The sequence below is a fragment of the Corapipo altera genome, unplaced genomic scaffold (genome assembly GCF_003945725.1).
Source record: "Corapipo altera isolate COAL_440 unplaced genomic scaffold, ASM394572v1 108, whole genome shotgun sequence".
In the NCBI taxonomy this organism is placed as follows: domain Eukaryota; kingdom Metazoa; phylum Chordata; class Aves; order Passeriformes; family Pipridae; genus Corapipo; species Corapipo altera.
In genome coordinates, this window is record NW_020885028.1 from 496,102 (window position 1) to 511,250 (window position 15,149).

Consider the following 15,149-nt stretch of genomic DNA (forward strand, 5'->3'; position numbering starts at 1 on the left):
CCCTCAGGGAGGGCACATGGACACCCATAGACTGCTCCTTCCCCTCATGGGAGGGTACGACCAGCCCACACTTTTCCCTCAGGGAGGGCACACGACCACCCATACCCTGCACTTTCCTTCAGGGAGGGCACACAGTGTGTATCCCTCAGCCCACATCTGCCCCTCAGGGAGGGCACAACCACCCATAGCCTGTGCCTTTCCTGAGGGAGGGTACACAGGCCCCCCCAGGCCACACGTCCCCCTGAGCAAGGTCACAAGCATCCTTAGCCCACACATTCCTCTCTGGGACAGCACATGGCCACCCTTAGCCCATGCTTTCCCTTCAGGGAGGGCAAACAGCTCCTCTTGGCCCATGCGTTCCCCTCAGGGAGGGCATGACCACCCCCAGCCCACGCTTTTTCCTCAGGGAGGGCACACAGTTCCCCCCAACATCCATGAAAACTAAAGAGGCCCATAACAGCTGGGATGTGGCATCCCCAGTGACAGCTTTAACATGGTACTTCATGTGTTCAGCACACAGCCTGGCACTTGAAATACATAATTCGATATTAAAAGCCTGATGGGATTTGCCATCCCAATGTACTGAAGTGTTTTTGGACACCCTTACCAAGGCAAGGCTGGGGGGCCCGGTGGGTTGGCAGATGCTGGCTTCCTTCCCTATCTGCCCTCAAGAGCAAGTGCCTGCCCAGGCCTTTGCCAGTGATCCTTGCACAGACAAATGGCGAGAGCAAAGGGGAATCATCTTCACTACCAGCAGATCCATGCACTGACTTGTAGAACCAAACTGCTTGCTGGACAAACCACCTTTTCCCTGACACCAGTGTGGTTTGATGTATTAGCACCAGGCTCCTGGAGTACTCAGTGCAGGGAAAAAACCTGGGAAGAGCTCACTATCCAACCTTGCCTCCCGATTTCACTCTGAGGATTTACAATACTGATCAAAAGTTTGTCGTATTTTAAATCACACATATCCAAGTTGCCTGTTGAGCTTGAAAACACAGCATACACGATTGCAAAACAAACTTCCCTCTCAAAATCCACCCTGCGGCTTTCCCATGTTGCTCTGAAAGAACCTGCCACAGATTGGGCTTGAAATGTGCTGAAATCCTGCCATGGGACCAATACGGTCTCTGGTTTCCACACCTGTTTAATTGATTTTATTTTTCTCTTCATCTCATAGTTACAAGCTTTTCCAAAATGTTCCCTTTTGTGCTGCTTCCCTACAGGACTGAGTACAATGAGGTCCCAGTTGTTTATTGGGGCCTGTCAGCACTACAGGGACATAATCATTAAATAAAGCAGTTTGGGGGTAAACAGCTGGCTGTCACTTGGTGACTGATTCATCCCTAGGTGTTTCAAACTTTATGCTTCACTGTAATGTAAAAGTAAAGCATTGCAGATTGCCCAACTGCAGCTGTCACAGAGAGGATGTGCTGTGCTTGTGCAGCTGCCTCAGGGCATCACTACAAAATCAGTGCAAAATCTGGCACAGCAGCCAGCTCAAAAACTCCATAGCTTTGAGCTAAGGTTTGGATTGCAAAGAGGAGAAGAGCACCAACTCTCTAATGCTGTGTAATTCTGTAATAACAAAGGGTTTCTTGCTGAATGTGTTAGAGGTAGATTACTGTCCTGCAGCCTTATGTATTTGTCAGCCCGAGTGGACAAGATCCTGAGGTTTTATTAGGGAATGGAATGGGCAGTACTGCCCAGATACAAGAAGAAAGTGAAAAGTAGAAAAGGAGAAGCACTGAGAATTGGGTGTACTTTGGTTTCCTTTTCTAAAACCTCTTGAGTTGGGTGAACCAGCTCTGTGTCAGCACAGTCATAGCTCAGTCAGTGTTTCCTCTGCAACCAGCACTGCCGCCGCTTTCACATTTGCTTCAGATCCTTCTCCATTGGCTCATAACCACCTTAACCCACGGCTTGATGCAGCCACTCGGGTTTAGCCTCTGTTTGTTTGGAATTCTGTTAGTAATCATTTATTCCAAGTGGGACTTCCAGTCCATTTATCACTGTCATCATGTTACAGCAGCCAAACCTCCTTTTTTCCACCCAAATAGAAGGTTTTTGGCACCCGTGTCTCTCTCCAGAAACACAAAGTTCCAGGTTGTCTGCTGCTTTTCAGATATCTCAGGACTCTGTGTGGGCTATGAGCAGAAATTTCAGGATAGAAAAATCAAGTAATTCCTGTTTATTATAAGCCAAAACTATCTTCTCATATTAGTTTATTGGTGCTGCACTGGGAATCCAGAAAACAAAACCGTGCAAGCACAAGTGCCAAGTGAGAGGTGAATTTCACACAAATTTCAAGTCCAAACCAAAAGCTATTCTGGCCTCTCCTTGGCCATGGATGGAGGATGTTGTCCTGACAAACTTCACAGACCCATGTCCTCTCACTTACCCATTGTGAGAAAGGAAATGGGTCTCCAAACCTCTTTCACAACACACCTTAAATAAGTCCTAGTGACCAGTTGTTACAGCAATCTGTTAGAGATCAGCCAGTGCACTGAAGCAGCCAGCAAGGGTCAGCCTAGGACAGTCCAGCATAGCCTGTATGGTTCAGGAAGATTTATTAAATCTAGCACCTTCTCTTAAAGAAGAGGAGTTTGTCTGAAGCCCGACAAACTTTGGTTGCAGCTGCAGGTTTCCTTTTGAGGAGGATGTTTGATCTGACCCCGCTATGGGGCCCAGGCTCTGTCTCTCCTATAATGTAATAAAGATGTGACTGTTAACTAAAGAGGATGTGGAAGACCCACCTCTACCCCAATGCTCAAGTCACTAGGAGGGAAGCAATCCTTCTCTTCATCTGTAATCCACAGCATATCCCTGGCTTGCCTCCATGGCACAGCCTGCTTGGAGAGCTCTCCTCCTGTCAGGGCTTTCCTGGGACTCATCTAACTCTTATTGCATAAACTCTGGAAGCATGTTTATAAGAGAAGATTAATTTAGGCACAGAACCTTCTCCACCCTTGACAGCAGAGGCTCAAAAGGAGCTTTCTCATTTCTAGGTGAACAATAAACCCAGAGGCTCTCAGCTCATAGTTTACGTAATGGTAGAGTTTGGGTGGCCACTGTTGTCGAGATCCCAGTGACTGCAACCATTCCTCTTTGTTTTTCATCCCTACCAGGCTCCTCATAGCACATCTGTGAGCTGCAGAGACTCTCCTGTGTCCATACTCTTGACACACAACACAACCTCCTTCAGTCCATCCCTGGGATACTCTGTATCATGTGATGTAAGGATAGATGGGAGGAATCAGATGAGACAGGGAAACAAGATACCACATACCAGGCTACCTGGGCTGCCTACCTTCTTCACATCTCACATGCATGTTTCTAGCAGAACAATGGTTCTTTGTTCTGAATTAAAAGCCAAATTCCTCCTGCTATTACTGTCTCTAATAAGAAATGCTCTCACTTCTCTAATTCTTAACAGCCATGGAAGCCACCAGACTTTTTGTGTCTATGAGACAGTGGAACATCTCAGGCTTCCTAATCATTCCCCCATCCTTCCTCTCCCTGGCTTCATCTCATCCTTTTCTTTAACCATCATCTTTTCTTGTATTTTCCATGAGCCCGTTTTGCCTCGTACCACATGTTGGTGCTGCAGTTAAGAATACCATGGAGGCAACATCAACGGCAGCACCTGACCAGCGATGGACCAAGGGCTGGCCGGGGCCCAAGGCCTAGAGACAGTGAAATGTGAGTTCATGACAAGAAAACAAGAGCAGCAGCCAGATCTCCTCAGATCCTGGAAGCAACTACAGCTCAGACCGAGCCCTGACAGAGCAGCTCACACTTCTGAAAAGTAGGCCTGCTGCTCCAGCTTCCTGGTGGCCCCAGAGCTCTATCAGGGACTACTCAGGAGACCACACACTGCTCTGAGCTGCAATAATGGGAGCTGGTGATAGCAGCTACCAGCTCAGAGGCAGCTCACAAAGATTCCAGCCCAGCATCATCCAAATATAGGCACTGTCAGCCCAACAGCTGTCACACAACAAGCCCTAGTTCACATCTCACTGCAGACAGGCCATTAATTTAATGAACATCTCCAAAACCTGCCCAATTCAGCCTCAGTTCAAGCAAAGGGAACACAATAAAACAAGCTATGCTGCCCTGCTGCCCATGTTATCCTGGGCAGCACATCCCTGAGCAGCTGAGAGCCAAAGGAGATGCCACAGAGTCCCAAACACAAACCAGTGCATCAGCCACCTTGGAGTTTTTCTTCTGAATGTTAACAAGACAGAACACAGGTTCCTCATGGAAGGACTGAGAAACAAGGTAAAAGTTACTATAACTCATGTCCAATCCCCGCACATTTATGATGGATAAAAATATGCTGAGCCACACTCCTATTTTGACAACTACCTCCAACACCAGACCACAGATCTCCATAGCAGTTGTCCAGAGGAGACTCACTCACACTAACAACAACCTCAGCATTCCCAAGGCCATGCTTGGAGCATGGCTCCAAGCTCTTTGTGCGCTGGGACTATGTTGTATCCTCTCAGATTAAGGTATTTTTGCAGGACTGCAAACAGAGGAGGTTCCTCAGACAGGAATGACAAGGCATAACTCTGCCTCCTCTCATAACATTTAGGTTCTCTCTAAATATTCCACAAAGCTTCCTACTTTTTGCTGTGTCACCTGAAAACCATTCACTAATAACCAGGTCTGTACCCCTTTTCAATTTCCCTCCAGCTACCCTGAAGGGAAAACACACTTCTCACTACACATGTCCAAGGTCAGCCAGTCCTCTTATGCCCCAGGAAGGTTTTACCGACCTTAAGAGCCTCTGAGAGACCCTCACTAGAGAGCGAGCATTGCCAGAGGGTACAGGGTGGAGAAAGAGAGCAATTCTTTCAATTCCAGAAATTTTTTCTGCCCACAGACAATCCCTTTTAAAGTGTTCTTCAGTGCCCTGGGTACCTGCCCCAAAGAGGAGGGACAGGGTTTGTCAGCCAAAGCCATGTCACAGTGGATGCAGTGGGAGCACAGAGGCCCATGCAGATGGGCACTACTCAGTGGTAAAAAGCAACAGTCTCACCCATGCAGGTCCTAGGAGGCACCATTTGACTTTTGTGTTTGTTAATAAAGTTTTGGATGCTCTAGAAATCCCTGTGCCCATGCATAGGGCAGATGCTGAGCTGAAACATCACTGCAGCTGTGACAAACAGCCTAAAAGATCCAGCTACACTCAGGCAGTTGGGATATTTGTTCAGGCAAAGCAGAACTTCATGGAAAAAGAAAATTAGTGAAGGGGAAGTTGACCTAGAACCCTCCTTGGGAGAAAGGGGCAGGAAATGGTCAAATGACCAAAGAAAATGAGGATAAATCCAGGCAGGATTTAGAGATCATTTAGACTCTTTGGAGAAACAATCAAGCCAGGCCAAGCAGGGTGGTGGGGTAGAGCCAAGCCAGGCAGAGAAGTGAAGCAATCCAGGAGGCTGCTTTGAGCAATCCAGGAGACTCGTTTAGGCAATCCAGGAGGCTGGTTTAGGCTGGAGAGGAGGTGGGAGCAGAGGCTGGGGCAGAGCCAGGCAGTGACAACCATACTCACTCAGACACTGCAGACCACTTTTATTCACAAGAGGTTTGGCACACAGTGAGCAGCTGGTGCAGCTGGAGAAAACCCCTGGCACAAGCTGGTGCCCACTGATCTCTTTCCACCTCTCTTTTGGCTCCTTCGTGTCTTTCTCCTTCTCTCTCTCCTTTGGCTGCTCTTTGTTCTTACCCTGGAAGGAGAGAACACAGCTTGTCACAGGCCTTGCACTGCCCACGTGTTCCTTTCCCCGCTGCTACAAAGGAGTGTACAGGAATCTGGTGGGTTCAGATACAGTGGGATGGCAGTGCTTTTCCCAAAGGTTTGAGCAAGTCCCTCTAGTCTAGGTCCAGTCTAGGTGTGACAAAGGGCAGGATACAGCACTTGACTGTGTCTCTACAGGCTCTTCCCTGCCACAGAGGGTGATCCAGGCAGTCACCTAGCCAAGGCACTCCTCTTGCTCTGCACAACTAAGGCAGCACAGGAGCATTTAGAATGTGCCCTAGAGAAGGGTGGGACGGAAGTTGGGGATCACTCTGTCCCGTGCACTATGTTAGGAGGCATAGTGCATCTATTGACCAAGACAGAGGCCTTGGCCACCCAAAAGCGATCCAGCCGACTACTCTCTGGGGCCAGATCCCCTTTTCTACTTGAAGAATTTCACAATTCCTTCCACAAATTCAGCATTTCTCCCTCACCTTATCCTTCTGCCAGGATCCAGTGACTCGGCTCCGTAGGGAGCTCAGGCGTCTCATCACCTTTGTGCCTTTCTCTGCTTTATCGCTCTTCCCACTGTCCTCATTTCTGAAATAAAACAAAAACATCTTAATGAAGGGGAAATCCACTGGCCAAGCCCAGCTCAGGGAGATCACTGATAAAGTTCATTAATGCATTATTTTAGAACCCCAAGTCTGAGCTTTCCATCTCCTGGAGGATCTGGTTTGGCATCAGCCATGTCATTTATTAATGAGACACTTGCAAATAAGGAGCTGAACTTTCAAACTGTGTGTGCAAGTTCTGTCTGTGTCTGTGGTGTTATTCAGTGCCCCGATCCTGGCTGAACCCCTGCAATACCAGTGTCCTGCACTCAGGACTAGCAAGGCAGTAGAGCTTAGATGGAGGGGGGCTTGAAATCAGTCTGCTCTGGGAACATGAAGTGTGTGGGTTACCCTCTGTGTCACTTACTCGTTAGACAGGAACTCAAACCAAGTGATGTTCTGCTGGGAAGAGTCACTGCCTTCTTGCACACAAGCTCTCTGCTTCGCCCTGGTAAGGGAAAAGGCATCAGACACACAGCAAAGAACACAAGAGCAGAACTTCTGGGTCAGCAGAAAGTCTTGTCTTTGGAGATGGGGCAGGAACACCTTTAGAGTTACAGAAGAGGCACATAAAATGTCCCTTCTCCTTGCAATTCTACCAGAGTTGCACTGGAAGAAATCAGTGATTCTGGTACCCTGGGGATTTTCCCCTCAAGGAACCAAGTGTCCTCTGCCAGATGGGTCCTGTGACATACCCATCCACATCCCTCTCCAACACACACTTACCCATGGTAATGTTTCAGCTCCTGAAGAACCTTCTGGACATTTAAGCTACCAGAGATGGGGCAAAAGAAAAGGGAGGGATTAGAAAATGTCCTTGCACAGACATTCTGCATCCCACAAAGCCTCAAGTGCTGGTTTAAGACCAACTACTCAGCTGCGCCCCAGCATGGAGTGGGATCTCCATTGCTGTTGCATCCCCAGTAGCTCAGATACACCCAAGAATCTCTTTCCTCTCAAAACACCCAGGACTGACAATACCTACACGTGGTCTGGGGACACGTGGTCCTTCTCCAGCACCTCCAGAGCAGGGGGTTCAACACCTGGAACACACAATGCTCTCAGCAGGAAACCTGGTTTACCTTTGTAGAACACCACATTGCAAGACATGCAACTGGACCCTGTTAATCTTGCTGGGCTCCCACTCTGCCTTTAATGAGGAGGAAGAAATGCTAGGAGCAGTTAGGAAGGAAGAGGCTGCTCTGCATTTCTGTGGGCGAGGTGAAGGCTACATCATTTTCTATGTTACCCTTCCCCTCTCCAATCTGTATTAAAGTAAGATCCTGCTTTGCAGCCCAGGGGTAGGAGCTGATCCAACCCCAGAGACCCTCCCCATGACACCCAGCTTCCCCTCCACTTCCTAGGCTGTGCTATTAAGTCTCTACATTTAGCTCTGGGCCAGTCCTCACATGTGGGCCTTGTGTGAGTAGGGAGTGACCAACACACTGCCACAGAGAGGTTGTGTGGCATTGTGTCACTGGGGATGGGCACGACTGAGCTTAGACTGCACTGTTAGCCAGGGCCAGACTCAAAGTCAGCTTGGCTTTGTATTTCTGCAGCTATTGGGACCATGTGGAAGGGTAAGCAGAGGATGTCCTGGCTTGCAGAGTCTACAGCTCCAGTTTTTTATCTTCTTAATCACACCTTGAACTCATTTAATGCCATGGATATAGTCTATACCAACCTTCCACAACTGGAAGAGAAGTGTTGAAACTGAGAGGTATCTGAGGGGAGGCAACGGTCTCACAGGCTGCTGGGACAGACTTGGACCTCAGTCTCTTGCCATTGTTGACACATTTCTGGAGAAGTAAAAAGTCATGGACATCTTTAGTGCTTTGTGTACCAAGGGAGCCTCCATCACAGCTGATTCCTCACCCCTTGCCTCCTGTTTTGTCAGGGTTATGATGCAGGATACATAAGGCCCAACTATTTGTCGACCTCAGGTCTGGGCTCCAGGGAAGCTGGAGCAAGTGACATTTGGGACTGAAACCTTCTTAGGCACTTCTCACTTTTTATAACATGTATCAATTGTCATTGAGTCCAAAGAAGGGGAGTGACACTCCCGCCTTCAACTCACTGACAGAGGATTATAGAGTAGATGGAGCTAGACTCTTACAGGTGCACAGTGACAGGAAGAGACAACAGGCTCAGGCTGCATTAAGGGAAATTCCCGCTAGATATATGGGAAAAGAGGGCTGTGCTTCAGCATCTCCCAGGGCCTTTATCCTGCAAGACAGGGCAGTTTGCCCTGGAGCAGAGAAGGCTCATTCTTGCTGAGATTCCTGCAGACCTCCTGGCATAGCCGGTTCAATACTGGCACTGAAGGAGCCCAGCATGCGGCAGACCCTTCTGCCCCTCCAGCTCTCCCTCCTGCCCCCGTTCACAGCCTTCCCCACTCACCACCTCCTGCAGGCTGGGGCCCACCATGAGCTTCGGGAGCAGCGGCTCTATCTCCACTTTGATCACTGTGCCAGCCCTGCTACTGCTCCAGGTTCCCAGCACCCCTTTGGGCAGCTGAAGGGACACGGGGGGCTGTGGGCAGGACTGGCTTCTCTTCTCCACATCCTCCTGCTCTGGGTCACTGCCCATCTCTGTGACATCCAGGCTGAACCTGATCAGGGGAGAGGAACAAGCCAGTTTAGCAGACCTGTCCCAGTGTGCCAGGCATGGCACAGCCCCTGCAATGTCCTTGGGTGGACAGTCCTAAAGAGCTCATGCATCTGGGACAAGGAGGGTCACAACAACAGGCACATAGAAAAGGAAATGCCAGGAAGCGTCAGCCTGGACACCAAGTCCTGAGCCTGTTAAAAACAGCTCCTCTGGCTACCATCAGCGAGTCCCTCAGCTCCTTGGTCACCCGGGATGTTTAGTGCTGGATGGCTCACACTCATCTCTTAGCAACCTCTGAGACTGTGCAGCCACCTGGGCTGCAGCCTGGCCTGCCTGCCCAAGAGCTGCTGCCCTGTCAGCTGCCACACCAGGAAAGTCCCTCTGGGCATTTAGAAGTGGCAGATGATGATGTTTATCACATCACCACTGTGGCATCATGTCCTAAATCCTGCTCCCACAAGGGCCCAGCTTCGTGGAAGGAAAAAGAAATTATTTTCTGGGAAATGAGGGGTGGACCAGCTCCCCCAGTGCCCACAATGTCCTGCACACCAAGTGCTGTTGCAGTGCCAACAGCACAGGAACAAAACGATGGATAGACCTCAGTGGAAAATCTTAGTCTCTGCATGGGTTCTGTTTGCAGATCACAGTCACCTCATTCCTGCTGCCACAGACAGGCTTCACGAAGTGTTTGCTTAGGGAAGAGTGGGGCATATTACCCTTCCCTGGCCTCATGCTCACACGTGCTTCATCACCCAGAGAGTGGACAGAATATGTCCCTGACACAGCCGCTCCAGGCTGCTGTTCCTCCTGTGCCTCTTCCAGCATAAACTGTGAATGATCCACAGCGCATGGGGCAACAAGAGGTCTGAGAACCAAAGCCTGAGCTTGATAAAGAACTGCCAAGATTTCAGGCTAAGATAATTTTGAGGTACCATATAAGGAGGAGAGATAAAAATAGTCCTCGCTGGCTTGCACCTAAATCCCAGTCAGCTGAGAGATCAATACATTTGTCAGCAGGGAAAGCATTCATGTAGGAACCTGGAGGTCAAGGCATTTGTGTGGCAGGAGCAGAGAATGGCAGGAATTCCAGGCCTGACTCTGCTCCCAGAGCTCAGCATCATGCTACAAAACACAACCTCCTCTGCAGTCACGTGGAGGGCAGAGGGCTGGAGCATACAGAATCACAGAATATGCTGAGCTGGAAGGGACCCACAAGATCATCCAGTCCAACCCTCAGCCTTGCATAGGACACCCCAGGAGTCACATTCTGTGCCTGAGAGGATGATCCAAACACTCCTTGAGCTCTGTCAGCCTTGGTGCTGTGACCACTGCCCTGGGGAGCCTCTTCAGTGCCCCACCACCCTCAGGGGGAAGAATCTTTTTCTAATATCCAACTGAAACCTCCCCTGACACAACTTCAGTCCATTCCCTCATGGTGACTGCAGACACAGGCCTCACCAAGCCAACTCACAGACAAGAAGAAAAAGGATTTGACAGAGCTCTCTTAATCTCTCTGTGATGGGAAAAATTCCCTTTGAGCCAGAGGATGGAGGTCATCAGGGCAGCTGATGCTGTTTAAGGTTACCTCCAGACAGAAATGAGTTCTCTCCAGATGAGAGATCCTCATCCTGGCCTCAAGACCAGGAAAAGAGGACCTTCCTACTGCCAAAGAGACATTAAATCCTCTTGCTGCTCTAGCATCTGCTCCTTCACATCTCACCCAACATGAGCAGTGGGCGTCCAGCTGCTCTGGCAGATGCTGACAAGTGAGGGAGACCACCCAGCAGCAGCCCCAGCCTCACACACCATCACTGCACTGTATACATCAAATATCTCTCACAGTCTCTGCGCTTGCAGTCCTGCACGGTCTCACTGTACCTGCGCTTGCAGTCCACCGGTGACAAAGGGCTCTCCCAGCTGTGCCTCCGAGAGGTGGACATAGATCTCACCAGTGTGGGGAAGGAATCCTGGGCCTCCCGCAGGTTCGGCTCCTTGTCTGCCTCTGCAGGACACTCAGGAGTGCTGGTTCCAGCTCCTGGCCCCGCTTCACAGGGGCACACGTGGCCTTTGTTGAGAAAGCGGCGTTCGGCCTCGCCGTAACGCATCAAGCAGGAAATGGGGTTGGAGAAAGCAATATCCACAGACAGTTTGCTCAGAGTTCCTGGTCTCTCTTCCAATAAGCAAACAGCAGGCACAGCCTGGGATCCTTCTTCTGGCTGTGCTGCTGTCTCTGGAGCTGTTTTGGCAATGGGCACGCTCAGGAGCCCCAGATCTTTGTGATACTCAGTGCCATGGAGAGCAGAGTCTGAGAGGAGATCCTCCGTGCTGCTGTGCGAGTCTGCTGCTGGCACATCCAGCTCTGTGGAAGATGAATCCTCCTGCAAAGACAGAACAAATCCCACCTGAGAGCCTTGCACTGATCCTGCGGAGGGGGCACCTCCCATGCAGAACTCAGGTGCAGAGCAGGACCAGACTTGCAGATGTGTTTCTCAAATCAGATTTTCTAATAGCACCCTCTCTTACTGCCTCTCAAAGTCATATCTGCCCCAGCCCCACCATCTCAGGGTCCCTCTTTGCTTTATTTCCCCCAACACCAATACAAAGCACTCAGGAATAATTTTTCCCAGTGACAGAAGTAATATAACCTTGTGTTCCCTGACAATCTGGATCAGTACCCCTTTCCCCCATTCTTACTCTGCCACAAATCCCTCTGGATGTGGAACTGACCAGCCAGCTTGCTGACCCTGGCTCTTGCCTCATGGAATAGCAGAAGGAAAGAAGACACTTGCCTTCTCTTCAGCCATGTTGGTGCAGAAAGAGTCATCCTCAGCAATGAGGGATGGGAGGAAGCTTTTGAGGGTGGGATACTCCAAAGCAGGAGTGCGGTGATCAGTGAATTCCCGTAAACATGGCTTGCAGTCAGACCCTGCAAGACAGAGAAGGTCACAGCGGGTAACCAGACAGCTGGGAGAGATGGAAAATCAGCTGCAATCGGGCATTCTGCTCCCTTGCCCCTTAAAGATAGGCAGTGCCAGGCAATCTCTAGACCACAGCAGCCTTGATCCTGGTGCAGGGATTTTGTAACAGCAGAAATCTCATCCTTTGAGCTGCAGCATGTGCAAGGACAGAGACCAGGCTTTCGCCGTCCCAGCCAGACCCATGTCAGATGTCTTATGCTGCAGAGGCCATTTCCACAGTAAAAGAAGACTCAAACACATTTTGATGGCTGTTATTGATATTATGGACCTTTGAAGCAGAAATCTAGGAATTAAAATTATTGTCAGAGATTTTCTTTTCATCCTTAAGGAATAAAGGATGCCACTGGGAGGCAAATTGTAGGCACATTATTGACTCCAGACAACACTGAATGTACAGAGCAATAGTGGGAGCACAGCTCACTCCTGTGGATTTTCCCCATGCAGGAATGTGAACCTGAGGGTGTGTACACCACCTGATAACTCATTGAGAAACAAAGCCATGGTCTGAATGTGTTTCATGGTACAGTAGATCTTCCAGCTGAGTGAAGCACATTCCTATGGAGCCAGACACACCGTAAACCTCAGCCACAATCTCTAAACCATCGCGTGACTCACAGAGGTCTTTTTATTCTTTTGGGATACATACAGCTGAGGTGAAGGGAAAACAGCCAGGCTGTTGGCTGAAGAACCGTGGTGGATCTCGGAAGATGCAGAGAACAACAGCAAGAGACTGTAAGTGGCCATATCTATCTAGTGGGAAAAACCAGCAGGAAACTGCTAGAAATCGCTCACACACCAGGAAAGCCAAGCATAAAAACATTAATGTGAGGAAGACATTGTTAAGAAACACACTCTTGGAAATCTTGCATCCTGCTGTGGGTTATAAAGCTCCACAATTCAGCCAGGAATTGTGTGGTGCCAACTAAAAAGAGGCAGCAAACATGAGGAATAGTTGGGATGTTTGTTCCTTGGATCCCACTACACACTGCTGATGCCAGATTTTCCGTTTTAAGGGGCGTTTGGTGTGTTTAAATGTCTGTGGTGGTTTCAAGTGAGGGACTTTAAATAATATATAAAGAAAACACTCTGTGAAGGCACTATTTTAATTAAGGGCTTTCTAGCTATAAGAGCAGGGAAAATCTGAAACAGGTTTTCTAGCAAGGTTGTAAAATTTACTTTACAAGACATTTTTAATGAATAGACAAATTCTTGTCCAGGATGTTCCTAAGCCCCACCTGCAAACAGAAGAGGTTTAGTAAGTTGTTGAACATCACCTTTTGCTTTCCTTGAATTCATCTGGATTCAGCTTGTAATGAAAAATCAGCATTTTGAAGTCAGGAAACAGCACCTAAAAGTGTCAGTGAGCAGTAAAAGCCATCGAAGTCTCCAAAAAGGCTGGGATGAAGGCTAAGGAAGAATGGACCCAAGGGAAGCAACCAGGAGGTGGGGAAGGTCCCAGGGGAACCAGGACTCTCATACAAGTACAAGGAAGGAAGAAAAAGGAGATTCCCTGTTCTCACCATCCCTTTAGCAGCGAACTACCCACAGTTAAAGCAGCAAAGGCCCGGGAGGCAGCAGGAATGTGGCTGCTGGAGCTGACAAGGATGGTGGCCTGACAGAGACCAGAGCCCTGGCCCACAGGTTTAGCTAAAACAAAGTTTTTTCCTCCCATTCAAGGTCTGACCGTCCCGCCAAGGCTACTCTGGGCCTGCACAAGGCTCTGTGCAGCTCTAAAGTGGATCCCTGGAACAGAGTCAGCTCCACGGAGGACTGGAAAGTATTCCCTGTGCTCTGCCTGTGCCATGCAGAGCTCAGGATTTGGCCAAAGGCATAGGCTGCAGTCAACAGAGCCCCTCCAGACCCACCAAAGGACTTAAATCCTCCTCAGAGGCTTCAGACACTCGATTCAACACACGATAAATCAGCTCCAGGGAGCATGGTGGCTGTGAGGCAGAGACATGCAGCTCACAGGCTGCAGCCATGGGGAGACCATTTTAGGCAATGTGTGAGCACCAGCCATGGCAATTCTGGGCTCCCACATCTCAGTCTCAACCAGTTGATGCTAGGCTGGCACCAGGAGCAGAGCTGAGCTGTGAGGGTGCTTGGGCAAGGCAGTGATGGAACGTTGTGGGATGGTGAACAAGGAAGGAGCAGCATGGAGCACGCACAGGAGGGATACAGGTTTGGGGGGCTGTGAACATCCCTATATCCACCATCAAGGTGGTCACCCAGTATCAGCAAGTGTGGCAAACTCTGGAGCCCCTTGAGTCTCTTGGACCATGCACTCAAGCCTGTTTGGAAGGATCCATGTCCAGCGTGGTGATAAGGGGATGGGGAATCTTGGCCCCCCAGGCACTGGCAGACACCTTCCCTCAGTTTAAACTTTAGATGGGATGACAAAATGACACTTTCAAGAACAAATACTGTTTGCTTTAGGAGAACATTAAGCAGATTAGGTATTGCAGTTGCTTAATTTGCCTCTGGCCAGGAACCATAAAAGGTTATTGCTGCAGGGAGCAGCCTCCTCAGAGGAATTCCCAGGGCAGAGCTGGGGAGGAAGCTGGGTTTGGCTGGTCCCTGCACTATGCCAGAGCTTCCCACAGGTGAAACATGAGGAAGGAAGCAGTGACAGGTGTCCAGTGCATGTGACAATCTGGGACAATCTCGGGGGTTTTGATGCTGTGGGGACAATGGGATCAGCTGGATGAGCTGCCCTGGCTATAACTCTGTGCAAGGCCACTGGGAGCCCAGCAGAGATTTTAATAATGCCAACTCAGACCTGTAGTCAAACCCTCCCTCCTACAACCACCTCTGCTGCTTTCCCTCAGACAGGCTGGTCACTGGAGATGCACCCACGAGTGTCACAGCAGGTGACAGCACCAGAGCAGCCAGCACTGGAACGAGCTCTGCCAGCAGTGTCCTGTCCTCACCTGCCCCCAGCTCGGTGTCGGATGCTACAGGTCTCCAGTTGACACTGGAGCCAGGCTGACGCTGACAGGGAAACACGTCAGAGGAAAAACGGATGGCAGCTCTCACCACGCCAGTCACATCCTCCAACATCAAACACTGTCTGCATTCCCACCAGGGAAAGGCCACGCCAAATGCATTGGGATAAAGGCACTAGGCAGTTCTGCTATGTGAAACAATCCCAGGAGGAAGGAAAGACCAGAATGTCTGGGCATTTCCCAGCAGCCAGGGTAG

General features: G+C 49.7%; 1 protein-coding gene across 1 annotated transcript in view; it reads right to left on the minus strand.

Moving 5' to 3' along the window:
* ARHGEF18 (Rho/Rac guanine nucleotide exchange factor 18) overlaps nucleotides 1-15,149 on the minus strand; it is a 49,480-nt gene that overhangs the window by 32,366 nt on the left and 1,965 nt on the right. The window contains exons 2-10 of the mRNA XM_027668120.1: nucleotides 11,760-11,896; nucleotides 10,849-11,348; nucleotides 8,761-8,971; nucleotides 8,045-8,159; nucleotides 7,346-7,403; nucleotides 7,087-7,131; nucleotides 6,728-6,808; nucleotides 6,241-6,346; nucleotides 5,561-5,735 (exon numbers count right to left, since the gene is read on the minus strand). Coding sequence (XP_027523921.1) covers nucleotides 5,561-5,735; nucleotides 6,241-6,346; nucleotides 6,728-6,808; nucleotides 7,087-7,131; nucleotides 7,346-7,403; nucleotides 8,045-8,159; nucleotides 8,761-8,971; nucleotides 10,849-11,348; nucleotides 11,760-11,896 — 1,428 coding nt within the window. The remainder of the gene's footprint in view (nucleotides 1-5,560; nucleotides 5,736-6,240; nucleotides 6,347-6,727; nucleotides 6,809-7,086; nucleotides 7,132-7,345; nucleotides 7,404-8,044; nucleotides 8,160-8,760; nucleotides 8,972-10,848; nucleotides 11,349-11,759; nucleotides 11,897-15,149) is intronic.